This window comes from Maniola hyperantus, chromosome 13, assembly GCF_902806685.2.
Source record: "Maniola hyperantus chromosome 13, iAphHyp1.2, whole genome shotgun sequence".
Taxonomy (NCBI): Eukaryota; Metazoa; Arthropoda; class Insecta; order Lepidoptera; family Nymphalidae; genus Maniola; species Maniola hyperantus.
The window spans coordinates 13,606,681-13,628,289 of record NC_048548.1 but is presented as its reverse complement, the minus strand read 5'-3'; the positions used below and the strand labels follow the sequence as shown (position 1 = coordinate 13,628,289).

Below are 21,609 nucleotides of genomic sequence, written 5' to 3'. Positions count from 1 at the left end.
CTTCCCCGGCATGTCTAGCTCTGTACCAAATTTCGTCAAAATCGGTTAAACGGATGGACAAGGGTTTTGGCTAGGCGTTGATGAGTTACAGTACGCGGCAGAAAATAATGTACATCGGCCTTTAGAATGACACTCAGGCTTTGTAGAGCGTTGTCTTTGTCACTCATACGTATGCATAGATCATATAGATATAGATATTATTTTTCATCTTTAGTGGTGGTAGTATTTAGCGCCATCTATGAAATTTTCTCGAACGTTGCCTGGAAACCTCTTCATTGGAGGGGAAAGGGGAACATTACTCAGAAATTAACTTGGTTAATATTCTTTAAAAAAATAAGTTTGTTTGGAGCCCGCTACGAATAAGTTCGTTCCCCTTTAAAGGAACCACATCCAAATTTTTCTCTTCCATCAGAACAGATTGGTATGAACACAATGAAGTGGGCATTGTATCCAGTTATCACTTTTGGCATCCTATTTGAGTTGAGCTTTTTTTAGACTGAAAAAAACAAATGGCTTATACAGTTACTGTTGTGCTGTTTTAAAATATTATTTACTCAGCTTTCAGGTATATCACTACCCATATTATATATGTCATTCGTGTGTGTTTGTTTATTGGTTTGTCCTTCACGTGATTTTTTGCATGGATATAGTAAAAGACTACTTGTAGACTTACAAGTGCTGTTTTTTGCCCCAGAAAAACGAAGGATTTCCATGGGATTTTTAAAAACCTAAATCCAAGCGGACAAAGTCGCGACATTCAGCTAGTACTTACGTCTTTAAAAAAGAAAGAAAGTTAACTACATCCAATTTTTTTCTTTTCTATCAAAACAGATTTGTATGAATACAACTAGCATATACTCGCGACTTCGTCCGCCTGGATTACACAAATTAACCTTTTTTTACCACCTTAGGAGTTGAATTTTCAAAAATCCTTTCTTACCGGATATCTCTGGCACACCTAATTGCTATTTGGCAACCCTATGTGATTTGAGGTTTTTTAGACTGAAAACAAAACAAAATATGGCTTATACAGTTATGCTGTTTTAAAATATTATCGACTCTGCTTTCAGGTAAAATACCCAAATTTATTGCTACAATTTATACAATTTCAACAAATCAGTTGGCCGGCTAAAGCTGTTTTTATTGCGAAAGCGAATAATTTAAAATTGTGTTTAGTCAGATAACGGAATTTAAAATACGAGTGGATACAATGTTTTGAAATAAACGAGTTACACGGTGCACTTTGCAAAGGATATCTTCAATAAAAACCGGCCAAGTGCGGGTCAGACTCGTGCACCGAAGGTTCCGCAATACAGTAGTATTTTTTGAAATTTTGCACGATAAATCAAAAACTATTTCTTATGCAAAAAAAAATTAAAATCTGTTTAGAATGTACAGGTAAAGTTCTTCATATGATACCACTCTTGGTATAGTAATCTTACTTTGAAATGAACCATGAACAAATTTTAATTTTTTTTGGGATGTAACCACAAATTCACGGTTTTCGGATTTTCCCCTTGACGTGTGCTCTAAGATCTACCTATATGCCAAATTTCATGATTCTGGGTCTACGGGAAGTACCATATAGGTTTCTTGACAGACGCGATAGGCAGACGGACAGACAGACTTTTCTTTTTTTCTTTTGTGGTAAGAAAACTAAAAAGCTTGGAAAGGAACAGGTCAAGTGCGAGTCGGACACGAAGAGTTCCGTACCATCGTACAAAAAATAATAATTTTAATTTTTTTCGTTATGTTACCACAAATTCATGGTCTTCGGATTTTTCCTTTTACTTGTGCTATAAGACATTGCTACCTGCTAAATTTCATGATTCTAGCTCAACGGGAAGGTTATAGGTAGAAAGCCTATAGGTTTTGATTCCTTTGACAGACAGACAGACAACGAAGTAATTCTATAAGGGTTCCTTTTTTTCTATTGAGTTACGGAACCCTAAAAATTAATTTGTAAGGACATTTTCTTAGAAGGCGCGATTCGAAACCTTGTTGAAAGGTTTAGTAAGTATAATTAAAATTTCTTTCCAAAATAATGTTTGCCTCTACGGCGTAGCATTGGCGTAGCTCATAAAACCAATCTTCAAATCCCACCACATTTCTTCGTAATTCGTATTTCTTGAGTATTTACTCTAGGGGTGCACTTGGGATATTTCTCAGAATTATCCCTTAGGATAATTCTGAGAAATATCCCAAAATCCTATTAGATCGGAATTTTAAAAATTAGGTTTTTTTATTCAAGATAGGCTAAATGCTCTTTACTATAGCTAATTATATGCCTGATGAAGTATGAATTAGGTCTAGATAGCAATGTGCTTGCTTAGAAGATGCCTCTTCTTGAGTCCTCGAGCAATACGTGGCAGAAAACACGGATGCTGGAATGGTTTGATGGAAAAAAGAGTAGAATCCTAAATACAACTTCACCTGAACAAAACTTGGTTGAAAAGCTGTTAAAATAAAACAATTAAGTACAAAACAAAAACAACCCTATTAAAAATGGCGGAAAACACAGCATCCTGAAAACAAGAGATAATCTCGTAAACCTCCCAGTTCCACCGATATTTTTCTTTCCGGGCACCTAACACGCACTCGGGGGTCGATTATACCCCGCACGGGGTAAATAAACAGTCACAAATGACTCCTCTACGGTCTATTACGACGAACGAAAACTCCGTGGAAAAGCAAAAAAACACAGACAACAGCAATGACATTTATCTAATTACGGGATCGTGATAAGGGGTGGAAAGGGGATAGAGGAAAGGGAGGGGGTAAGGATGCTGTCCCGCAGTCGGGTAGCAGCATCTGCGCGAGACAGACGTGTGTGTCCCTCGTGCTGAAAACGATTTTTTTCGAAACTTCGTACAGGATTTCCGTTGATGTAGATGGCTTAGTGTATGAATGGAGTTTTTTGGTGAATCAAACAAGTGATAGATGGCGATCTATGAATTAATGATGTGAAATGATAAGTGAACGTTGTCTAGTGTTTGAGATAATTTAGTTCCTTCCAAGATGACTGTTCTTCTGGTTTTCGGACTCTTTATCGGTGAGTTTTTTTTGGTGTACTAATGACGCAAAAAAACTATAGGCTGGGTTGTTTTACTTCAGTTTTGTTTAATCTTTGTTTCTCGTAATATTATGAACTACTAGCTGATGCTTGCGGCTTCGTCCTGGTGGAATTAGGTTTTGAAAAATTCCCTTGGGAACTCTTTGATTTTCCGGGATAAAAAGTAGCCTATGTCACTCTCCAGGTCTTTGTCTATACCAATACAAAATATCACATCAATCCGTTGCACCGTTGTGACGTGATAGAAGGACAAACCAACAAACAAACACACTTTCGCATTTATAATACGGGTACTGATTTCTTAATATTTTTTGTGTATCTACCTACATTTTTATGATACAAAAATTGACATACCTGTTTATCTTTTATGTTATCCTGGTACTAATAATATCGACACTGTCGTAGAACATTGTCAGATATGACAATATGACGAAATCGTGATTTTGACACGAATCGCTTTTATAAACAATTTCCTTTCACACAGGAAAAAATTAGAAAAAAATATTCAGTAGTTTTGGAAATATTCAATAGAACAAAGCAGTATTTGAATATCATTCCGAAGAAAAAGATTACTTGTAAAGAAGCGCCGTTATCGCTTGCTTGTCAAATCACGCTCGCGCCGGCGGATCGTCAGTTGCGATGTTGTTAGATGGAAAACAATCGCGTTACAAAGGTTTTTTAGAAATAGCTAATTCTTGTATTGTTAAGCTAATTTTGATATAATAATGATTTAACATCGAAATAATAAAAAACTACGTCGTATAATGTGAACCGACATTGTTCTACAGAATTCAAAAAAATCAAATTTACGCATTTTAAAACTTTATTATGACGATTACTACATACTATGCTTTATACCTGGAAGTTTTGAAGCTTTTTATTTTTGTATATTTTTTGTGTCGTATGTTATCGTAGCGTTGTTTTTGTTCGAAATTTAATTCATTTATTTAGATCGGTTGAGCATATATGACATTGTACTTCGGAACGGTGACAATTTTTTTTTGTCGTGTATTTTGAACTGACTGTATTCTTGGACATATTTCCACATACGCTTTTGTTCGGAATTTTGAAATGTTAATAACACCCTTTTTAATTGATATTTTTTTTAAATTTGTTGTTTTTATATTTTTATGACTCAGCTTTATAATCTACCACTAAATTTGTTATGATATTGTAGATTCTAAAGTAGATGGATCTAAATCATTTCTACTACCAGATGCGAAAAACCTCGCATTTAACTGAAGGATTATAATACAAACACATAGGAACACATAGGAAGGAGGATTTAAAACAAGAGTGAATAGGCACCTTCTAGACAAACGCGTCCCATCTTAGGCCACATCATCACTTCCCATCAGGTGTGCTCGTGGTCAAGCGTGCGCCTATAATAAATAAATAAAAAGGGATGTGTGGCAAGAAGTTTTGGAAGATAACACTGTAGATTTGAACCCCATTCATGTCAACCCCGTGGAATATAGCTGATGCTAACACCAGTTTTGAAAATTCTCTACCCGTCGATCGTTGTCAAAGATTTTGGAAACACTGTTGTGGCCACACCTGAATCTCTATTAACTATTCCAACCCTTATGCCTTCACTAACTAATAGTCACAGCAGCTGTAATCACTTGTTTTGTGCAGATCACGATCACTAGCTTGATGCAATATCATCTTCTCCTAATACTGTAAGCAATACTTGTAGATCTTTGTCTGGATTATATACTACCTGTGCTCCGTCTCCAGGGCGAAAAGAACGTAAGAAATCTAAGGAATCCTAGTCGGAGGTTAAGGAAAAGTTTTACAAATTTCAAAAAGGGGCAAGGTTGTCGCTGAAAAAGTCATGGGTGCACCTTGCAAATGTTACAAATGTGTGGATAGAATTACTTATGAAAAAAGATTAGACTGTTTTACAAGATTTTGGAGTCTAGTCGAGAAAAACATTGGGGGGTTTGTTGTATTTACCCGTAAGCTTGTAAAGAATTAATGATGTCTCAATAAAGACCAATCAAATTTGCGTAAATTCACCTACACATACTATTTACTACACCTCCTCGACCTCCTACGTCTGATTCTAGTATGTTGCTGTATGTCAAACAATGTTCTTGAACTAATTGATTGTCAAGACAGCTCAGTTGAATAACTTTTATAGTCTCGTATTGTTTTTTATAGTAATAATAGATACATTTTTAAATATTAAGTAAATTTGATTACTGACCGTATAATATTTTTTATAAGACTGTTCACTTAACCGATTCCTAACATATAGATAGTGGTTCCTAACTTAGATGGGCAGGTAACAAAATATGGTTAAGGTTTTTAAAATTTTAATCATAATTAGTATTCTTGGCCTATCCCATTTATGATTGATGAATCATTATTAACATTTTATCATTATTTCCATTCCATTTTTATTACCATGATATTTAATTAGTAATAACGTTTTAAATAATCTCATTTTTTGTGATTCTGATTTGTTTTATGAACCCATAGCGGTATCTATTATAGATTTATATATATATTTTAAACCTTTAATTATAATAATATATAAAACAGGTTATAAAAGTTGGTTTTGGTTTTTTATTCCAGTATTAAATGCTAAAGAAATTTACATTATTTATTTTTAATTTGAGCTAACCATGTGTTAAAATAATGAAATAAAACCTATCCTCCATTCATAAAAACACTATTCTAGCCAGAGATAAATAAAACAATTGCTAATATTAAAATAATAGTACAGCTTTTTTGAAAAGGTGCCAGTTTTTTTTATCAAAGGGGTGTATCAAAATTTAACATACATCATCATCTTCTTATGTTATTCCGTAGAAAACTGTGGCATGTTTACATAAGTGAACGCATTTTCCGTAGAAAAACATCGTATTGTAACACAAAGCGTCCTATCTATCGCAGAACAACGTCGGATATCAACATAAATGAACTATTTCTTTAAAAAATAGATATAATTTACTGGTAATTGTCTATAAACAAGCCCTAATATGATGACAAAGGCTATTTGTAAGTTATTATTCATTAATGTAATTAGGAAATGAAATATGCAGAAAAATCCGAGTTCAAAACTTTAAACTGCTCTCCTGTAAAACTAACATTTCGTAGAAGTGACTTTGTTCTATGACAGTGTCGATATTACTGGTAAGGTAAGAAACTGAAAAATGCTTCAACTTTGCGCAAGTTAAGCAACTTTAACTTTAGTCAGTAAATGGATGGGTGATGACGATTTGCTGATCTTTGTCATACAAAAGAGGACTTGATGAGCACCACGCTTTCAGTGGGTGGGTTGCAATTTACAGTTTACCAGAAATAGTTTCAGGAGATTAAGACATCTTAAGGCCCCCAAGACACGGGTCTGCCCGCGAAATTCAAATTTAATTTGGTTTCTCACAATTTGTAAACTAATGCGACAAAGTAGACTTATGGCATTCAAATTTCGCCCCTAGCAATATCATCTTCGCAGATTTATATAAAAATCTTTACTTGAAAGTGTCCCTGTTTAAGAAATTAGTCAAAATAATGACTAATTTGTGAGTAGCTCACGTCAAACTCATTATTTTGACTAATTTCTTAAACTGGACACTTTCAAGTAAAGATTTTTATCTAAGCCTGTGAAGATGATACTGCTAGTAGGGGCTCAATTTGAATGTCATAAGCTTACTTTGTCGTATTAGTTTACAAATTGCGAAAAACCAAATTAAATTTGAATTTCGCAGTCAAACTGTGTCTTCCACCTTCAAGGCTCATGGGACCAACATACTTACTCAAATAGTTCTATAAAATGTATATTTTCAAAAACTTAATGGCTAGACTTGCATTTCGTATTAATTGCAAATTCTTTGTTCATAGTAGGTACAAAGGAACTGCAATATTACAATTCTAACAAGAGCAAAAGTTTTTAGAATTGTCTGTTAAATACCGGTCAAGTGCGAGTCAGACTTACACAAGAAGGGTTCCGTAACATCGTAGAAGCAATAACACTTTCTAATTTTATTTTAAAAATTCACAGCTTCCGATTTTGTTTATTTATTTGTCATCATCATCATCGTCCCATAGCCGGCTCACTACAGAGCACAGTCTCCACTCAGTATAAGAAGGATTTTTCTATAGTCCACCACGCTGGTCAAGTGCGGATTGGCAGACTTCACACACCTTTGAAAACATTATGCAGAACTCTCAGGTATGCAGGTTTCGTTCACAATTAAAGCGAGTGATATTTAATTTCTTAAAACGCACATAACTCCGAAAAGTTAGAGGTGCGAGCCTGGGACTGAACCCCCGACCTCACGAATAGGAGGAGGACTTCGTAACCACTAGGCTATCATAGCGGCTCATTTTACATGTGCTACCTGCCAAATTTCATGATTCTAGATCAACGGGAAGAACCATATAGGTTTTGATCCCCGTGACGTGTCTTTACAGACACGATAGACAGACAGACTATGAAGTGATTCTTTCCTGTTTTTGTGTTTGTCTTGTTTTTTGAAGATACGGAACCCGAAAATTGCTTGAATCTTTTGCTGTACAGATCCTCGAAAGTTCAAGAGTAGAAGAGGGTGACTGAATTGGTCGAAGATTCGAACTTCGTCCATTAGACTACCTATTCGAACTCAACTTGCACAAGTTTACCGGTTAGTTTGAGAGGAAGCGCGTGTAGTTATTAGTTAAACATTCTTTTAGCTTTTCATAATAGGAATAATAAATAAATAATAAATAAATAAAAAGCCTTTATTGTCTAATACGTTAATTCCAATTATATCTCCTATTACAATAATTTATTTATTTTAACATGATTTTTGATCATAGATTCATCGTATTCGAAACAATATCAATTCATAAAAATATATCAGTTCATTCATCGTCATAATAAAATTAGTTTTTAATGTTAAAATTTATGTTTATATGTTATATTTAAGTTTATAATAGGAATACCTACGTACAAAGAAGTGGTTATATTATACCTACTTATATTTTATTTATTTATTTTATTGAAACCACAACAGAATTATACAAAAAAACATTATTCAAATCCAGCATAAATCATCTCTAACGATCGCTGGTACGTCACAGATCACGGGTTTCCTTTCAGAGACAAAATGGTTTAGGCCATAATCCTTAGCCAAGTGCAAATTCACCGATTTCACACACCTTTGAGAACATTATGGAGAACTTACAGGTATGTAGGTTTCCTAGCGTTGTTTCTTTCAACATTAAAGCAAGTTATATATTTTAATTGATACCTACCTAATTCCGAAAAATCGATCAAAACCCAGACAAAAGAAGTATAAAGTGACAGCCTTAACCATAAGGCTAAGGCTATGAAAAAATGAAAAATGAAAATGAAAATGAAAATCTTTTTTATTCGTATAAACTTCTATCACTTCATACTAATTAATTCTTATGCTTATACCTACTTAACAGAAAAAAACTGACTGACATTTACATCTTAAACGCGACAAGTGTAGCTAGTAGTCTACTGTAGAATATTTTCAATGTCTATCTGTTCGTCTCTTACTTACAGATCTTGTCAAAATTTGACATAGCTTACATCCTAAATGCAGATATACTTAGGATACTTCGTATACCGAGAAAACAATTTCCCAATAGATTTGTAAAAACCCAAACCTAGGCAGATGAAGTCGCGGGTCTCAGCTATCAGGCCCAAGGATAACATAATATTATTCCTGACTAGCTGATGCCCGCGACTTCATCCGCGTGGAATTAGGTGTTTTAAAAATCCCGTGGGAACTCTTTGATTTTCCGGGATAAAAAGTAGCCTTTGTCACTCTCCAGTGGCCCTACCGCGGTTGTTTGACAGCTACAATGTCACGATCGCAATCATCTCCGATTGGTTAATGCTCGCTCACTATTGGCCACAATGCATTGTTGCAACAAGATTCGCACAAATTCAGCCAATCAGAACAATTGAGATTGTAATAATGATTGATGCAGGTTTTAGACAATCGCCCTACAGGTCTTTATCTATACCCATGCAAAAAATCACGTCAATCCGTTGTACTGTTGCGACGTGATTGAAGGACAAACCAACAAACAAACACACTTTCGCATTAATAATATGGGTACTGATTAAAAAAAACGTCGTGGGCTAGTATTGATATAAATCAGTAAAGAATTTCTTATTTAACGAGACGCCACGCGATATATTCGTTCAGCAAACGCCTGATGAACTGTAAACATTAATTAACTCTGTAACTGATGAATACGTAAAATGTCTTTTTCAATATTTATTTAAGGAAAATCTGACTGATATCATTGATATCATCATCATCATGATCAACCCATCGCCGCGCCGGCTCACTACAGAGTAGGTACGGGTCTTCTATCAGAGTGAGAAAGGTTTTGGTCATAATATACCATGCTAGCTGGCCATGTACGGATTGGCAGACTTCACCCACCTTTGAGAACGTTATGGAGAACTCTCAGGCATGTAGGTTTCCTTACGATGTTTTCCTTCACCGTTAAAGCAAGTGATATTTAATTACATAAAACGCACATAAATCCGAAAAGTTAAAGGTGCGTGCCCGGGATCGAACCCCCGAGCTCCGATTAGAAGGCGGATGTCCTAACCACTAGGCTATCACAGACTGACTGATTGATATATGAACGTAAAACCAACCGTTGCGTTGGGCCAAAAATTTAATTTTTAGGGTCCTAATTAAAGGCTCTATATTTTTGCAAACAACTAACGAACAAAGTCGAAAATTCAAGCGGAGTTTTCCGAAAATTTTCAGTGTTCCCACAAAAAGGCCTTCGCTTATCGGTAAACGAGCCAACCATTGCTCGGTATTTTATGCTTTTTGCAAACCAGGCATTCTTATCTAAAGTATGGAGGCGAAAAATTCTAGAGGGTTCAGACAGAATTTTTGAAAGATTTGAAATAAATAAAATAAAATAAAAATCTTTTTTATTCGTATAAACTTTTACAAGTACTTACGAATAGTCGGATGCATCTACCACTGGTTCGGAATGCCTTTCCTACCGAGAAGAACCAGCAAGAAACTCGGCGGTTGCTCGTTTCAAATATTTGATATAGGTACAAGATTATGCCATGTATAAAATAGTATTTGCAGTCTTGTGCGTTGCTGGAACGAGCTGCAGGTCAAATCCACGCTCTTTTATCATTTAGATAATCTTCAATTGTGTAATATGCTTTTTTCAGGAGCATATTTTTAATAGATTTTTTAAACTTGTGCAAAGGTAAGTCCAAAATAGTTTGCGGGATTTTATTATAAAAGGTAATACCCATACCCACAAATGACTTTTGGACTTTCCTGAGGCGGAAGGTAGGAGCTGCAAAGCTGAAAGAGATATATATTGAGGTAACTAACCAATGAGTATATTAATATTAGGTACTAGCGGATGCCCGCGATTTCATTCGCATGGATTTAGTTTTTTGAAAATCCCAATAGTTATAACATGTAATGTGTGGCACAAGTTTAGAAATTAAAGTTTTTTTTACTTTCTTTCTTTCAATGTGAGCTGTTTTTAGGGTTCCGTACCTCAAAAGGAAAACGGAACCCTTATAGGACCACTTTGTTGTCTGTCTGTCTGTCGGTCTGTCAAGAAACCTATAGAGTACCTACTTAACGTAAAATTAATTAAAAAATTAAATTGTGGTCATGAACTAAAAATTTGTATTTTCAATTTTCGAAGTAAGATAACTATATCAAGTGGGGTATCATATGAAAGGGCTTCAGCTATGCATTCTAAAACAGATTTTTGTTTATTTTTATGCCTCATAGTTTTTGAATTATCATGCAAAATGTCGAAAAAATACTACTGTAGTACGGAATCCTCGTTGCGCGAGCCTGACTCGCAATTGGCCGGTTTTTATTTGTTATTTCAGTGCATTGTATGTGGTTTGGTTTAAGTGTTTTATGTGGTTTATGTATTTGCGAATTTCTAGTCTACAAACACCCTACGAACTAAAAAAAAAATTAAGAATCGCTGCGAATCCAAGCGAGATTTGGTAGACAATTGGAGCGCTCAGTCGGAAATCAATCGTCAATGTCAAAGCGGAGCCTTTGTTCCAGGAAACTGTTGGAACTTTCGTCTTTGTAGAAGTTTTTGCGTCTAGGAGTTTTGCTGACGGTATTGTCTAAACGTCGAAAGGGATAATTGCTTTTTTTGTTGTCCGTGAAATTTGCGGGCGCTTTGATAGGCTTAATAAATAACTTCTCAAGAACGATTTATTGTATTTTGATTGAATTAGAACCCCTGAAATCAATGACCGAAGTCTTCAACCACTAAGCTATTACTGCAGTTCCAAATAAGTCTAATGCACTAGATGATGCCCGCGACTACGTCGGCGTGGAGGTTTACTAGGTTTTTTGAAAATCCCATGGGAACTCTTTAACTTTTCGGGATTAAAAGTAGGCTAAGTCACCTTCCAGGTCTTTGACATTACCCAAGCAAAAAATCACTTTGATCCGTTGTTCTGTTGCGACGTTATTGAAGGACAAACTATTAAGTAGAACTCTCAGACATGCAGGTTTCCTCAGGATATTTTCCTTCATCGTTAAAATAAGTAATATTTAATTGCCTAAAACGCACATGACGCCGAACAGTTAGAGATGCATGCCTAAGATTTCACTCCGGACCTCCAGAGTGGGAGACTGATATCTTAACCACAAAGCTATCACGGCTCTACAGTTCCATATATAAAGCACTAGCTGATACCCGCGACATCGTACGCGTGGAATTAGGTTTTTTAAAATCCCGTGGGAACTCCTTGATTTTCCGGGATAAAAATTGAGTGTATGTGTTTATATATACCTATATGTATTTATATATATATTATATTTATAGCTACATTGCGACTCCCCGTCTTCCAGTTCTATAAGTTCTTAAGTATGGGTTGCCTGGAAGAGATTTTTGAGATGAGATGTTTTTTAAGTATATCCTGTATTCTTACTCTCTGTAAATCAATTAACAATAAAGTTATTTTAAAATTAAATTAAAATTAAAAATTATCCTATGTCACTCTCCAGCTGCTAGACTATACCCATCCAAAAAATAATGTCAAACCGTTGCTCCGTTACGACGTGATTGAAAGACAAACCAACAAACCAATAAACTAACAAACAAACACACTTTCGCATTAAAGCCAATTTCCTTAAGAACATTTGCCAATACATGAACACTGTAATAGCCAGTTTCCCTCACCCAATATTATTTATTTCGGTGTCAATTTCCCGGTAAAATTAGAAACGGCAACCTGTGCACGTCCGTGCCACGAATACCGGTAAATTATGGCGTGTGTGCCACCATTACATGTACGTGAGATAATATATCCCTGGCTTTGGTTGAGCCACTCCCAGTCTCGTACTACAGAGACACATTAACTCGCCGCAATGTATCTTCATTGCTTGGTGGAATTTCCTCGAATTACTTATTCAGATAGCATTCAAAACAGCTTCCGTAATGATATGATCCATACTTATGTCACGAATGTGAAAGGGTCTGTCTATCTATCTGTTACCTTTCACGAATCAGCTGTTTAACTGATTTGGACAAAATTAGGTACAGAGATATAGCTTGCGTGTCGCGCAAGGACAGGTTCCTTTTTATTCCGAAAAATAAGGAGACAGATCTAATCTGTATGTTTAATCTATACCAATACTATTTGCGAAAGTGTGTTTATCTATGTCTGATACCTATACAAGGCCATCCGCTTAATCTATTGTTTTTTTTTAAATTTTTAACTCGAAAAATCAAAAAGTTACAATTTTGTGGCAACTTTTTGATTCCATAAATTCAAAGGAACAACCCAACTAGTATTTTTAAATATATAAAACGAAAAACTGACTGAGTGACTGACTGATCTGTCAACGTAGTCCATGTGGACGAAGGCGCGAGCATAAGCTAGTAAATCTAGTTACATATTAAAGAGGAGCCACCGGCGCAACGTCCGTACCATGAATACCGGTAAATTATGGCGTGTGTGCCACCATTACACGTACCTACGTGAGATAATATATCCCTGGCTTTGGTTGAGTCACTCCCAGTCTCTTACTACAGGTACATATACACATAACATACAGCTACAGGTACATTAACTCGCCGCTATGTATCTTCATTGCTTGCTGGAATTTCCTTGAACAGATAAGGTTTAAAACATCTTCCATTATAGATCTAATTCATACTAATATTTAAAAAAAAACACGACCTATCCGTTTAACCAATTTGGACAAAATTTGGTACGGAGGTAGCTTGCGTCTTGCGCAAAGACATAGGTTACTTTTCATTCCAAAGCCGAGCCGCTAAGCTATTTAGCGTTCTGGTACGATGCCGTGTAGAACCCAAAGTCAAAGTCAAAGTCAAAGTCAAATGATTTATTCAAAATAGGTAATAAATTACTCTTATTGATTGTCTGGTATAGTGTTAGATTTGTAAGATAATATAGTGGTGATAATTATAACGCAAACTTAAAACTAAAGCTACGAGGGTTCCAAACGCGCCCAGGTCTGAGAAGAGCCCACAACAAACTCAGCCGGGTATTCTTTTTATTATCACCACTTTACAAATTTATTGAAACTTATTAGAACTATCACAAAGTCGTTAAGCAACTCATTCCCAAGCTTGCTTATCATTTAAATAATCCTTTACATTGTAATAGGATTTTTCAATTAGTTTACGTTTTATGAAAACTTTGAACTTGTTGAGAGACATCTCCAATATGTCTTCTGGAAGCTTATTATAGAAACGTATGGAATTACGAGCAAATGAATTGCTAACTTTACTGAGCCTAGAGGCGGGAATTACAAGTTTATTTTTATTTCTAGTATTTATATTATGACAGTCACTTTTTTTTTTAAATTTATTTATGTTTTTATGTACGTACAGTAAATTTTCAAAAATATATTGATTATGCACTGTCATAATTTTAACTTCCCTAAATTTAGTTCTCAGCGACTCTCGTGGCCCCATACTGTATATGGCTCGAACAGCCCTTTTCTGCAGCACAAAAATAGAATTAATATCAGCAGCATTACCCCATAATAATATACCATATGACATAATGCTGTGAAAGTAACTAAAATATACTAGTCTCGCAGTTTCTATGTCTGTCAACTGGCGAATCTTTTTTACCGCATATGCGGCAGAACTAAGTCTGTTCGATAAGTTATTTATATGAGAGCCCCATTGAAGTTTTGCATCTAACGTTATTCCAAGAAAAATAGCGGTATCCACTAAATCTAATTCAAAAGCAAAGGGGCATGGGTTTAATAAAAACTGCCATACCCCTTCCAGGTTAGCCTGCTTCCATCTTAGACTGCTTTATCACTTACCAACAGGTGAAATCGCCGTCGAGGGCTAACTTGTATCTGAATAAAAAATAAAATTAAAGAGTTGTCTAGTATTACATATAAAAGAGAGACTGACGTACGTCCGTGCCACAGTTACCGGTAAGTTATGGCGTCTGTGCCACCATTACACGTAGGTACGTGAGATAATTTATCCCTGGCTTTCGTACTACAGGGGTACATTATATCGCCGCAATGTATCTTCATTGCTTGGTGGAATTTCCTTGAATTACTTACTCAGATAGCATTCAAAACAGCTTCCGTAAAGATATGATCCATACTAATATCATAGATGTGAAAGTCTGTCTGTCAATCTGCTACCTTTCACGAATCAGCCGTTATAACCACAAATTCATGGTTTTCGGATTCTTCCCTTCACGTAGTACCCTTACGGGAAGTACCTTTTAGGTTTCTTGACAGACAGACAAGTGTTACTATAAGGGTCCCTTTTTTCCTTTTGAGATACGGAACCCTAAAAATCTCAAACAAATAAATTATATTTGCCTAATCCCGAATCTCATTAATATAGATTCAATAGTAGTAATCAAATAGATACGTGTTCAACCCAGTTTCTGGCAAGCCCATCGAAGCCATACCAATTTCCAAGATGGCTCCATCTCTCAGTACGCTTAGTACGAGATTTTATGTCTCACCAACGTTGATAGTATTCGAGTGTCCAAAACCTTCCACATTATAGTAAACTGGATCTTAACAACCGTGTTTTAAAGCTCAAGTTTGTCTACACATCTACAGCCAGCGCTCCAAGCGGAAACGTCGCAAAATTACAATCAGTGGCATTTAATTTTTTACTTCAATTGAAGGCTCTCAAGGTCCGTTTTACTTTGACGGTATTGTGTTTCGACTCTCGAATTCTAGCAACGTTTGGTGAGACGTAAAATCTTATACCAAGCGTACTGGCTCAGATTCAAGGAAAATTTTCTTACATAATTTATTTAACAAGAAAATGATTAAATGGCGTATTCCGATCGAGATATCAAATATCAGCACTACTACAGTATTATTAAACTTTTCTCCTCGTAATGCTTGGAATATTTTGACTTATTAAACGCAAAGCTAGAGCCTCAATAGCTCAACGGGTAAAGGAGTGGACTGAAAACCACTATCTACTCGTGTCGAAGTGGTCGACGGTTCAAACCCCGCCCGATGCACTATTGTCGTACCTACTCCTAGCACAAGCTTGACGCTTAGTTGGAGAGGAAAGGGGAATATTTGTCATTTAACATGGCTCTATATAAAGGGGTTTGTGACTTATCTATGACTAGTTTTTACCCTCAATTTCGCTTAGTAACTTCATACGCGTGGATTTAGGTTTTTAAAAATCACGTGGGAACTATTGATTAGTTAATGGCAATTACAGTCTATTTTAAAAATGGCTGTCACAGACAGACTTAAAGGCTGGACGAAATTATAAGGGCTCCTGGTTTTTCTTCGAACTCAAAAAACTCAACTTCATATTATAAAGTTGATAAGTAATACTTGCAATTCTACAAGAAAACCATTGAACAGTTTACATGCAGTTTACCTACGATTTATATTATGAATCCACTAGAGCTATACCTATTTATGAATTGGTAAGGCAAAAGTACCCAATTTACTCTGTATAGAGGAACGAAATTTCACAATACAAAGTGAGATTGCTTCTTAACCGTGCAGCCGGAATGCATTCCTAATACTTTGCGGTTGAATTCGGCAAGACGTTGGAAGCCGGCCAGGTGCTTTTCTCATCGACTCCTGAACAACTTATTGTGTCAACGCTTGTCATTTCTTCGTAAATGGGAGCGATAATAATTGCTATCTTCTTCTTGGTAATACTCTGGCAGAGCGATCGTGGTCATCACGTAATGACGTCTTTGAGGCAGATGTTATGTGCCTCAGTGACATTTGCCATTTCCATCTGCCGGTTGACAGGGCAGTACAGCAGCTGCTGACGCCCTGGTATACTCGTGCAAAGGACCGTATACTTCTGTGGTCAGTTCATCGCATTTGCAACCTCCTTGCTTTTTGGCCTTCCTCGACAAGGCACTCGATAGATATATTCTCACGCCCAACTTTGCCGTGTTCAACTTCAAACAAATTTATAATGCGTAAAAATTTACTTCTCAAGCGCCATTTTAACTTTATGTGTCAAATGTCATATCGAAAGTACGATTTTAGTCTCATAATAACAAATACCTGACTTTTTTATTATTCATGTACCAAAACTTTAGTCCTTATTCTAAAGGTGAACCGTACTTTAGATCTGACAGTTGACCCATAGAGTTAGAAGTCGAAGTCGCGTGAGAAGTCATTTTGTACGGACTATAGTAGGTACACGACTCTGTATTCACACCTAAAGACGTAGGCCTATGGTCTGGGTATCATATGGATTCGAGATATTTAGTCGCTATGGGCCTCATAAGAAAGCTCAGAGTCATTCAGCGGGTGATGGAGAGAGCTATGCTTGGAGTTTCTTTACGTGATCAAATCAGAAATGAGGAGATCCGTAGGAGAACTAGAGTAACCGACATAGCTCAACGGGTTGCGAAGCTGAAGTGGCGATAGATGTTGGGGTTCCAGGGTGACCTGACATCAAACGAGTCGCAGAGCCACTGGATTCAGGCGGCGCAACACCGTGGCGTGGGGAAGTCCCTACAAGAGACCTATGTCCAGCAGTGGACGTCTACGTCGTTGATGATCAACTTTCGTGACGTATTCCCATCATTTAATTAGTTCGAGTGTACCAGGGCAGCATAACTAATGAGGTACATTAACCACAACACTCCACTATCGTTACAAACAAACCGCTGTTATACTTGACTTGCTCGGCGTTAATCAAACGGTCGCCGCTAATCCGGGCTTATTCCAGATGTATTCTAAGAGCACGCCCCCGCCTTAAGCGGGCTTTGCATAACAAATATACCTGCAAGTTTAAGTAATAAGACACGCTTGATACTGTTTTAAGATGTTTGGAATTAAGTTTTGCTGCAAGACGTTTAAATGAAAAGTGCTCAGCGCTTTAGGCAAGTAGATCTCTACATATAATATAAAAATGAATCGCTGAATGTGTTGCTGATCGCAAATCTCGAGAACAGCTGAACCAATTCCGCTAATTCTTTTTTCCTTGAAGTACGGGGATGGTTCTTACGGAGAGAAAAATTTAAAAAATTTCCTGAAAAAGAATCGACTGTTAGGCGGTACGAAGTTCACCGGGTCAGCTAGTTGTATATAAAAAATGCTTTTGCTCTAAATGTTGCGAAGAAATAAAGATCTGCGAATTCTCGAGAGACATTACACGTACTAGCTCTTAGTTATGGGTGTAAATTAAAACATCGTGAGGAAACCTGCATGCCTGAGAGTTCTCCATAATGTTCTCAAATGGGTGTGAAATCCGCCGATCCGCACTTGGCTTGAACATTCTTTTATTACCGATTTTTAATTAGTAAAGTGTGCTTATAATATAAAAAATCGGTCAAGTGCTAGTCGAAATCACACACAAAGGGTTCCGTACCATATTTTATGTAGACTGCGCCGTATGTGATTTAGTAGGTAAATTAACTTTTTCGTGAACACATTTCAAGTTTTTGTTATGATGTAACCACAAATTCGCGGTTTTCGGATTTTTTCCTTTATTTGTAGATACTATAAGACCTACCTACCTGCCGAATTTCATGATTCTAGGGCAACGGAAAGTACCCTATAAGTTTTCTTGACATACTCGACAGACAGACAGACAGTTCCTTTTTTTTGAGGTACCGAACCCTAATACCAAGGACTTGACGTACACTAGACATTGAATCTAGTTTTTGAAAAAAAAACTCATACAATCAGCTAGGAGTTCAGTTTAATTATGTTTATGATTAGCGAAAAAAAAAAAACTCATACAATTAGCTAGGAGTTCAGTTTAATTATGTTTATGATTAGCGAAAAAAAAAAACTCATACAATTAGCTAGGAGTTCAGTTTAATTATGTTTATGATTAGCGAAAAAAAAAAACTCATACAATTAGCTAGGAGTTCAGTTTAATTATGTTTATGATTAGCGAAAAAAAAACTCATACAATTAGCTAGGAGTTCAGTTTAATTATGTTTATGATTAGCGAAAAAAAAAACTCATACAATTAGCTAGGAGTTCAGTTTAATTATGTTTATGATTAGCGAAAAAAAAAACTCATACAATTAGCTAGGAGTTCAGTTTAATTATGTTTACGATTAGCGTAAATCCAAAGAAAATCGTTTAGGAAATTCGCTTTGAAGATGGCGAATTAATTTGGAGTTTTGTGTTCTCGTGGGCTAAAATAATGTTTTCCTTTTATTTTTCTCGGACTTCTAAACTTTAGCTTTCATCTTGAGAATACGAAGCGTTTTGCAGAAATATGATTTATATTTCGCGGGGAATTATTTACCCTTATAATTAAAACTTTACATTACTCCGACAAAAACGCGAGTTCTGTCTTATACAGGGTGTGACCAGAACGCTCGCAAAAATGAAGACAGGTGAGTAGTACTGATGATTACTGATAAGATACCACAAAGAAAAACGTGAAAAAAACTATAAAAGTTTACGATAAATTGCAAATAAACCAACTGACTAACGCTAGAGGTCAACGAACTAACTAACGGTAAAATAAATTAATTAATCAGAGCGCGATTGCTATCGCAACATCCAATTATCAAGTTCAACAAAAATATTCAATAATCGCCCCGAATCTCGGAAGGAGACTAAAATAAAAAACCTTCAAAACACCCGTATTCATGCGAATTCCGTCCAGAAACTCTCTCAGCAACAGATCTCAAGAATTTAAAATAATTTTTAAAAGCTGTAAGGTTATTACAGCTGTTATCAGTCCAAATTTCAGCTCAATCGGTTGAGAGGACTAGTTTGAATTACTAGGTGGTACTGATGTCTGAAACACGACTCTGTATAGCCGTCGATAAACGAAAAAACTGGGAAATCGCTTTAATATAAGGCCATAGCAAAATACTCAGGTTCGGTTCAGGAATCCGATACGAGTGACCTTTCACAGAAATTGGCTTTTAGCTCCGCTCGTGAGAGGAATATTAAGGTATCTGCTTTTAATGATACTTGTTCGTACTTCTTAGCGAACATTGCTATTTTGACCTTGTTTTATTTCTTCTAATGCTTTTGTTTGATTTAGTATCTGTCTGCATCGTACCTATTTCTCGTTGAGTGTCATGACCTCTTCCAATAATGGTAGGAATTTTCTTGGGATAGTAAATCTCCATTTTATACTTGTTCGTACTTTTTGCGAACATTGCTATTTTTTCCTTGTTTAATTTCTTGTAACGCTCTTATTGATTTAGTATCTGCATATATTATGTCTGCATCGTACCTATTTCTCGTTGAGTGTCATGATCTCTTTCAATAATGGTAGATAATAAATCTCCATTTAATGATACTTGTTTTTACTTCTTAGCGTAGTAAGAATCAATTAAAAGCTTGTCCTGACCAACTGACTGATCTATTAATGCGCAGCTTAAGCATTTGAGGTTTTGACAAAACTTTATATTTTGACAGTATGTGCCTTTTATAATGTAGGCACTACATAAACTAATCGACATCAGTGGTAGCACGGTAATACTATACATATAATATTACCGTGGTGGTAGGCACCATATAAGAGGAATCTACGTAACATACAGGGTGTAATCAGAACCCTGGCAAAAGCGAAGACAGGTGATAGTACTGATGAATTCTGATATTATGATACCACAAAAAAACGCAAAAAATATATATTAAAAATCCGAAATTTTTGTAAAAGTTAACGATATATTGCAAATAAAACATCTGACCCAAGCTGGAGGTCAACGAACGTTGCGTAAGTAGGCCACTCGCCCGCCTACGACGCGGCATTGACCCCAGTTTTGTACGCTATATATTGCGGGTTTGAAAAATACTAAATTACTAAAACTACTAAATGAGGCAAATGGTTATTGGTATTGGATTGTGTTTAGGTAGTATAATAATAACGCTAAGTTTTTGCGAGCGTTCTGGTTACATCCTGTATAATAGGATTCTACGTAGGCACTTTTACCCCTTTTTTGGAAGTTCTACCCCTGTGTTAAATAGGCGATGGAAGTCTATGTGACAGACCTTTTTAAAATTAATTTCCATTTCTCCATTTTTGATTTTTAGAATTGATGAAGATGATTTTTCTCGTATTGAGAGATTGTGATGGGAATTTCCAAAACTGCAATACGACGCCAAAACGACTCGCAAAAACAACTCAAACGTTTTAAACAAAAAAATATTTTAAACTAGCTTATGCTCGCGACTTCGTCCGCGTGGACTACACAAATTTCAAACACCTATTTCACCCCCTTAGGGGTTGAATTTTCAAAAATCCTTTCTTAGCGGAGGCCTACGTCATAATAGCTATCTGCATGCCAAATTTCAGCCCGATCCGTCCAGTAGTTTGAGCTGTGCGTTGATAGATCAGTCAGTCAGTCAGTCAGTCAGTCAGTCAGTCAGTCACCCTTTCCTTTTATATATTTAGATTAAAAGAATGTTATAGAGTTTCTATAGTTTTCAGTTTTTCCACCTACCCTCGTTACCGCGGCGGGCGCGAACCGAACGAACCGTAACAAATTCGCTGTCAGACAAAAAGAGCTAAAAAACTACGTTAAAACAAATCCACTGCAGTAGGTTTCAAATGGGTTTAAGAATGAGCCTCAATAGTTCAACGGGTACAGGAGTGGACTGAAAACCGAAAGGTCGACGGTTCGAACCCCGCCCGTTGCACTATTGTCGTACCTACTCCTAGCACAAGCTTGACGCTTAGTTGGAGAGGAAAGGGGAATATTAGTCATTTAACATGGCTAATATTCTTTAAAATAAATAATAATAATAATATTTTATTCTACTGAAAATGCAGACTTAGGGTCAGTGCATACAGACGGAGTATATTATAGTCAAGTCTTTTTAATGATAACTTAAACTCAGTTTTGACCATTGACTTATATATTACTTTGTATGGACAGGGTTATTGAACAAACAAAATGGCAGCGACTCATTAGTGCTTATGCACCAATGCAACCTCAGTGACGTCTGGATTTCAAACGGGTCGTTCATCAATATCTAAGAGGTGGCGCTGATTTATTTGGTTTCTAAACCGTGAAAAATTTTGTTCGCTCTATCTATCTATTCCTTTGAAGACTCAACTACCTAACTATAGAAAGTTAGGCAGTT

General features: G+C 36.1%; 1 protein-coding gene across 4 annotated transcripts in view; it reads left to right on the top strand.

The window, feature by feature from the left end:
- The first annotated feature begins 2,813 nt into the window (after positions 1-2,813).
- Positions 2,814-21,609, top strand: part of LOC117987755 (uncharacterized) — an 84,540-nt gene continuing 65,744 nt past the window's right edge. For all 4 annotated transcript variants that reach the window (XR_011237461.1, XR_011237459.1, XR_011237460.1 and 1 more), the window contains exon 1: positions 2,814-3,052. Coding sequence is in view for 1 of the 4 variants with exons in the window: in XM_034974805.2 (XP_034830696.1) it covers positions 3,019-3,052 (34 nt within the window). In the remaining 3 variants the exon portion in view is untranslated. The remainder of the gene's footprint in view (positions 3,053-21,609) is intronic.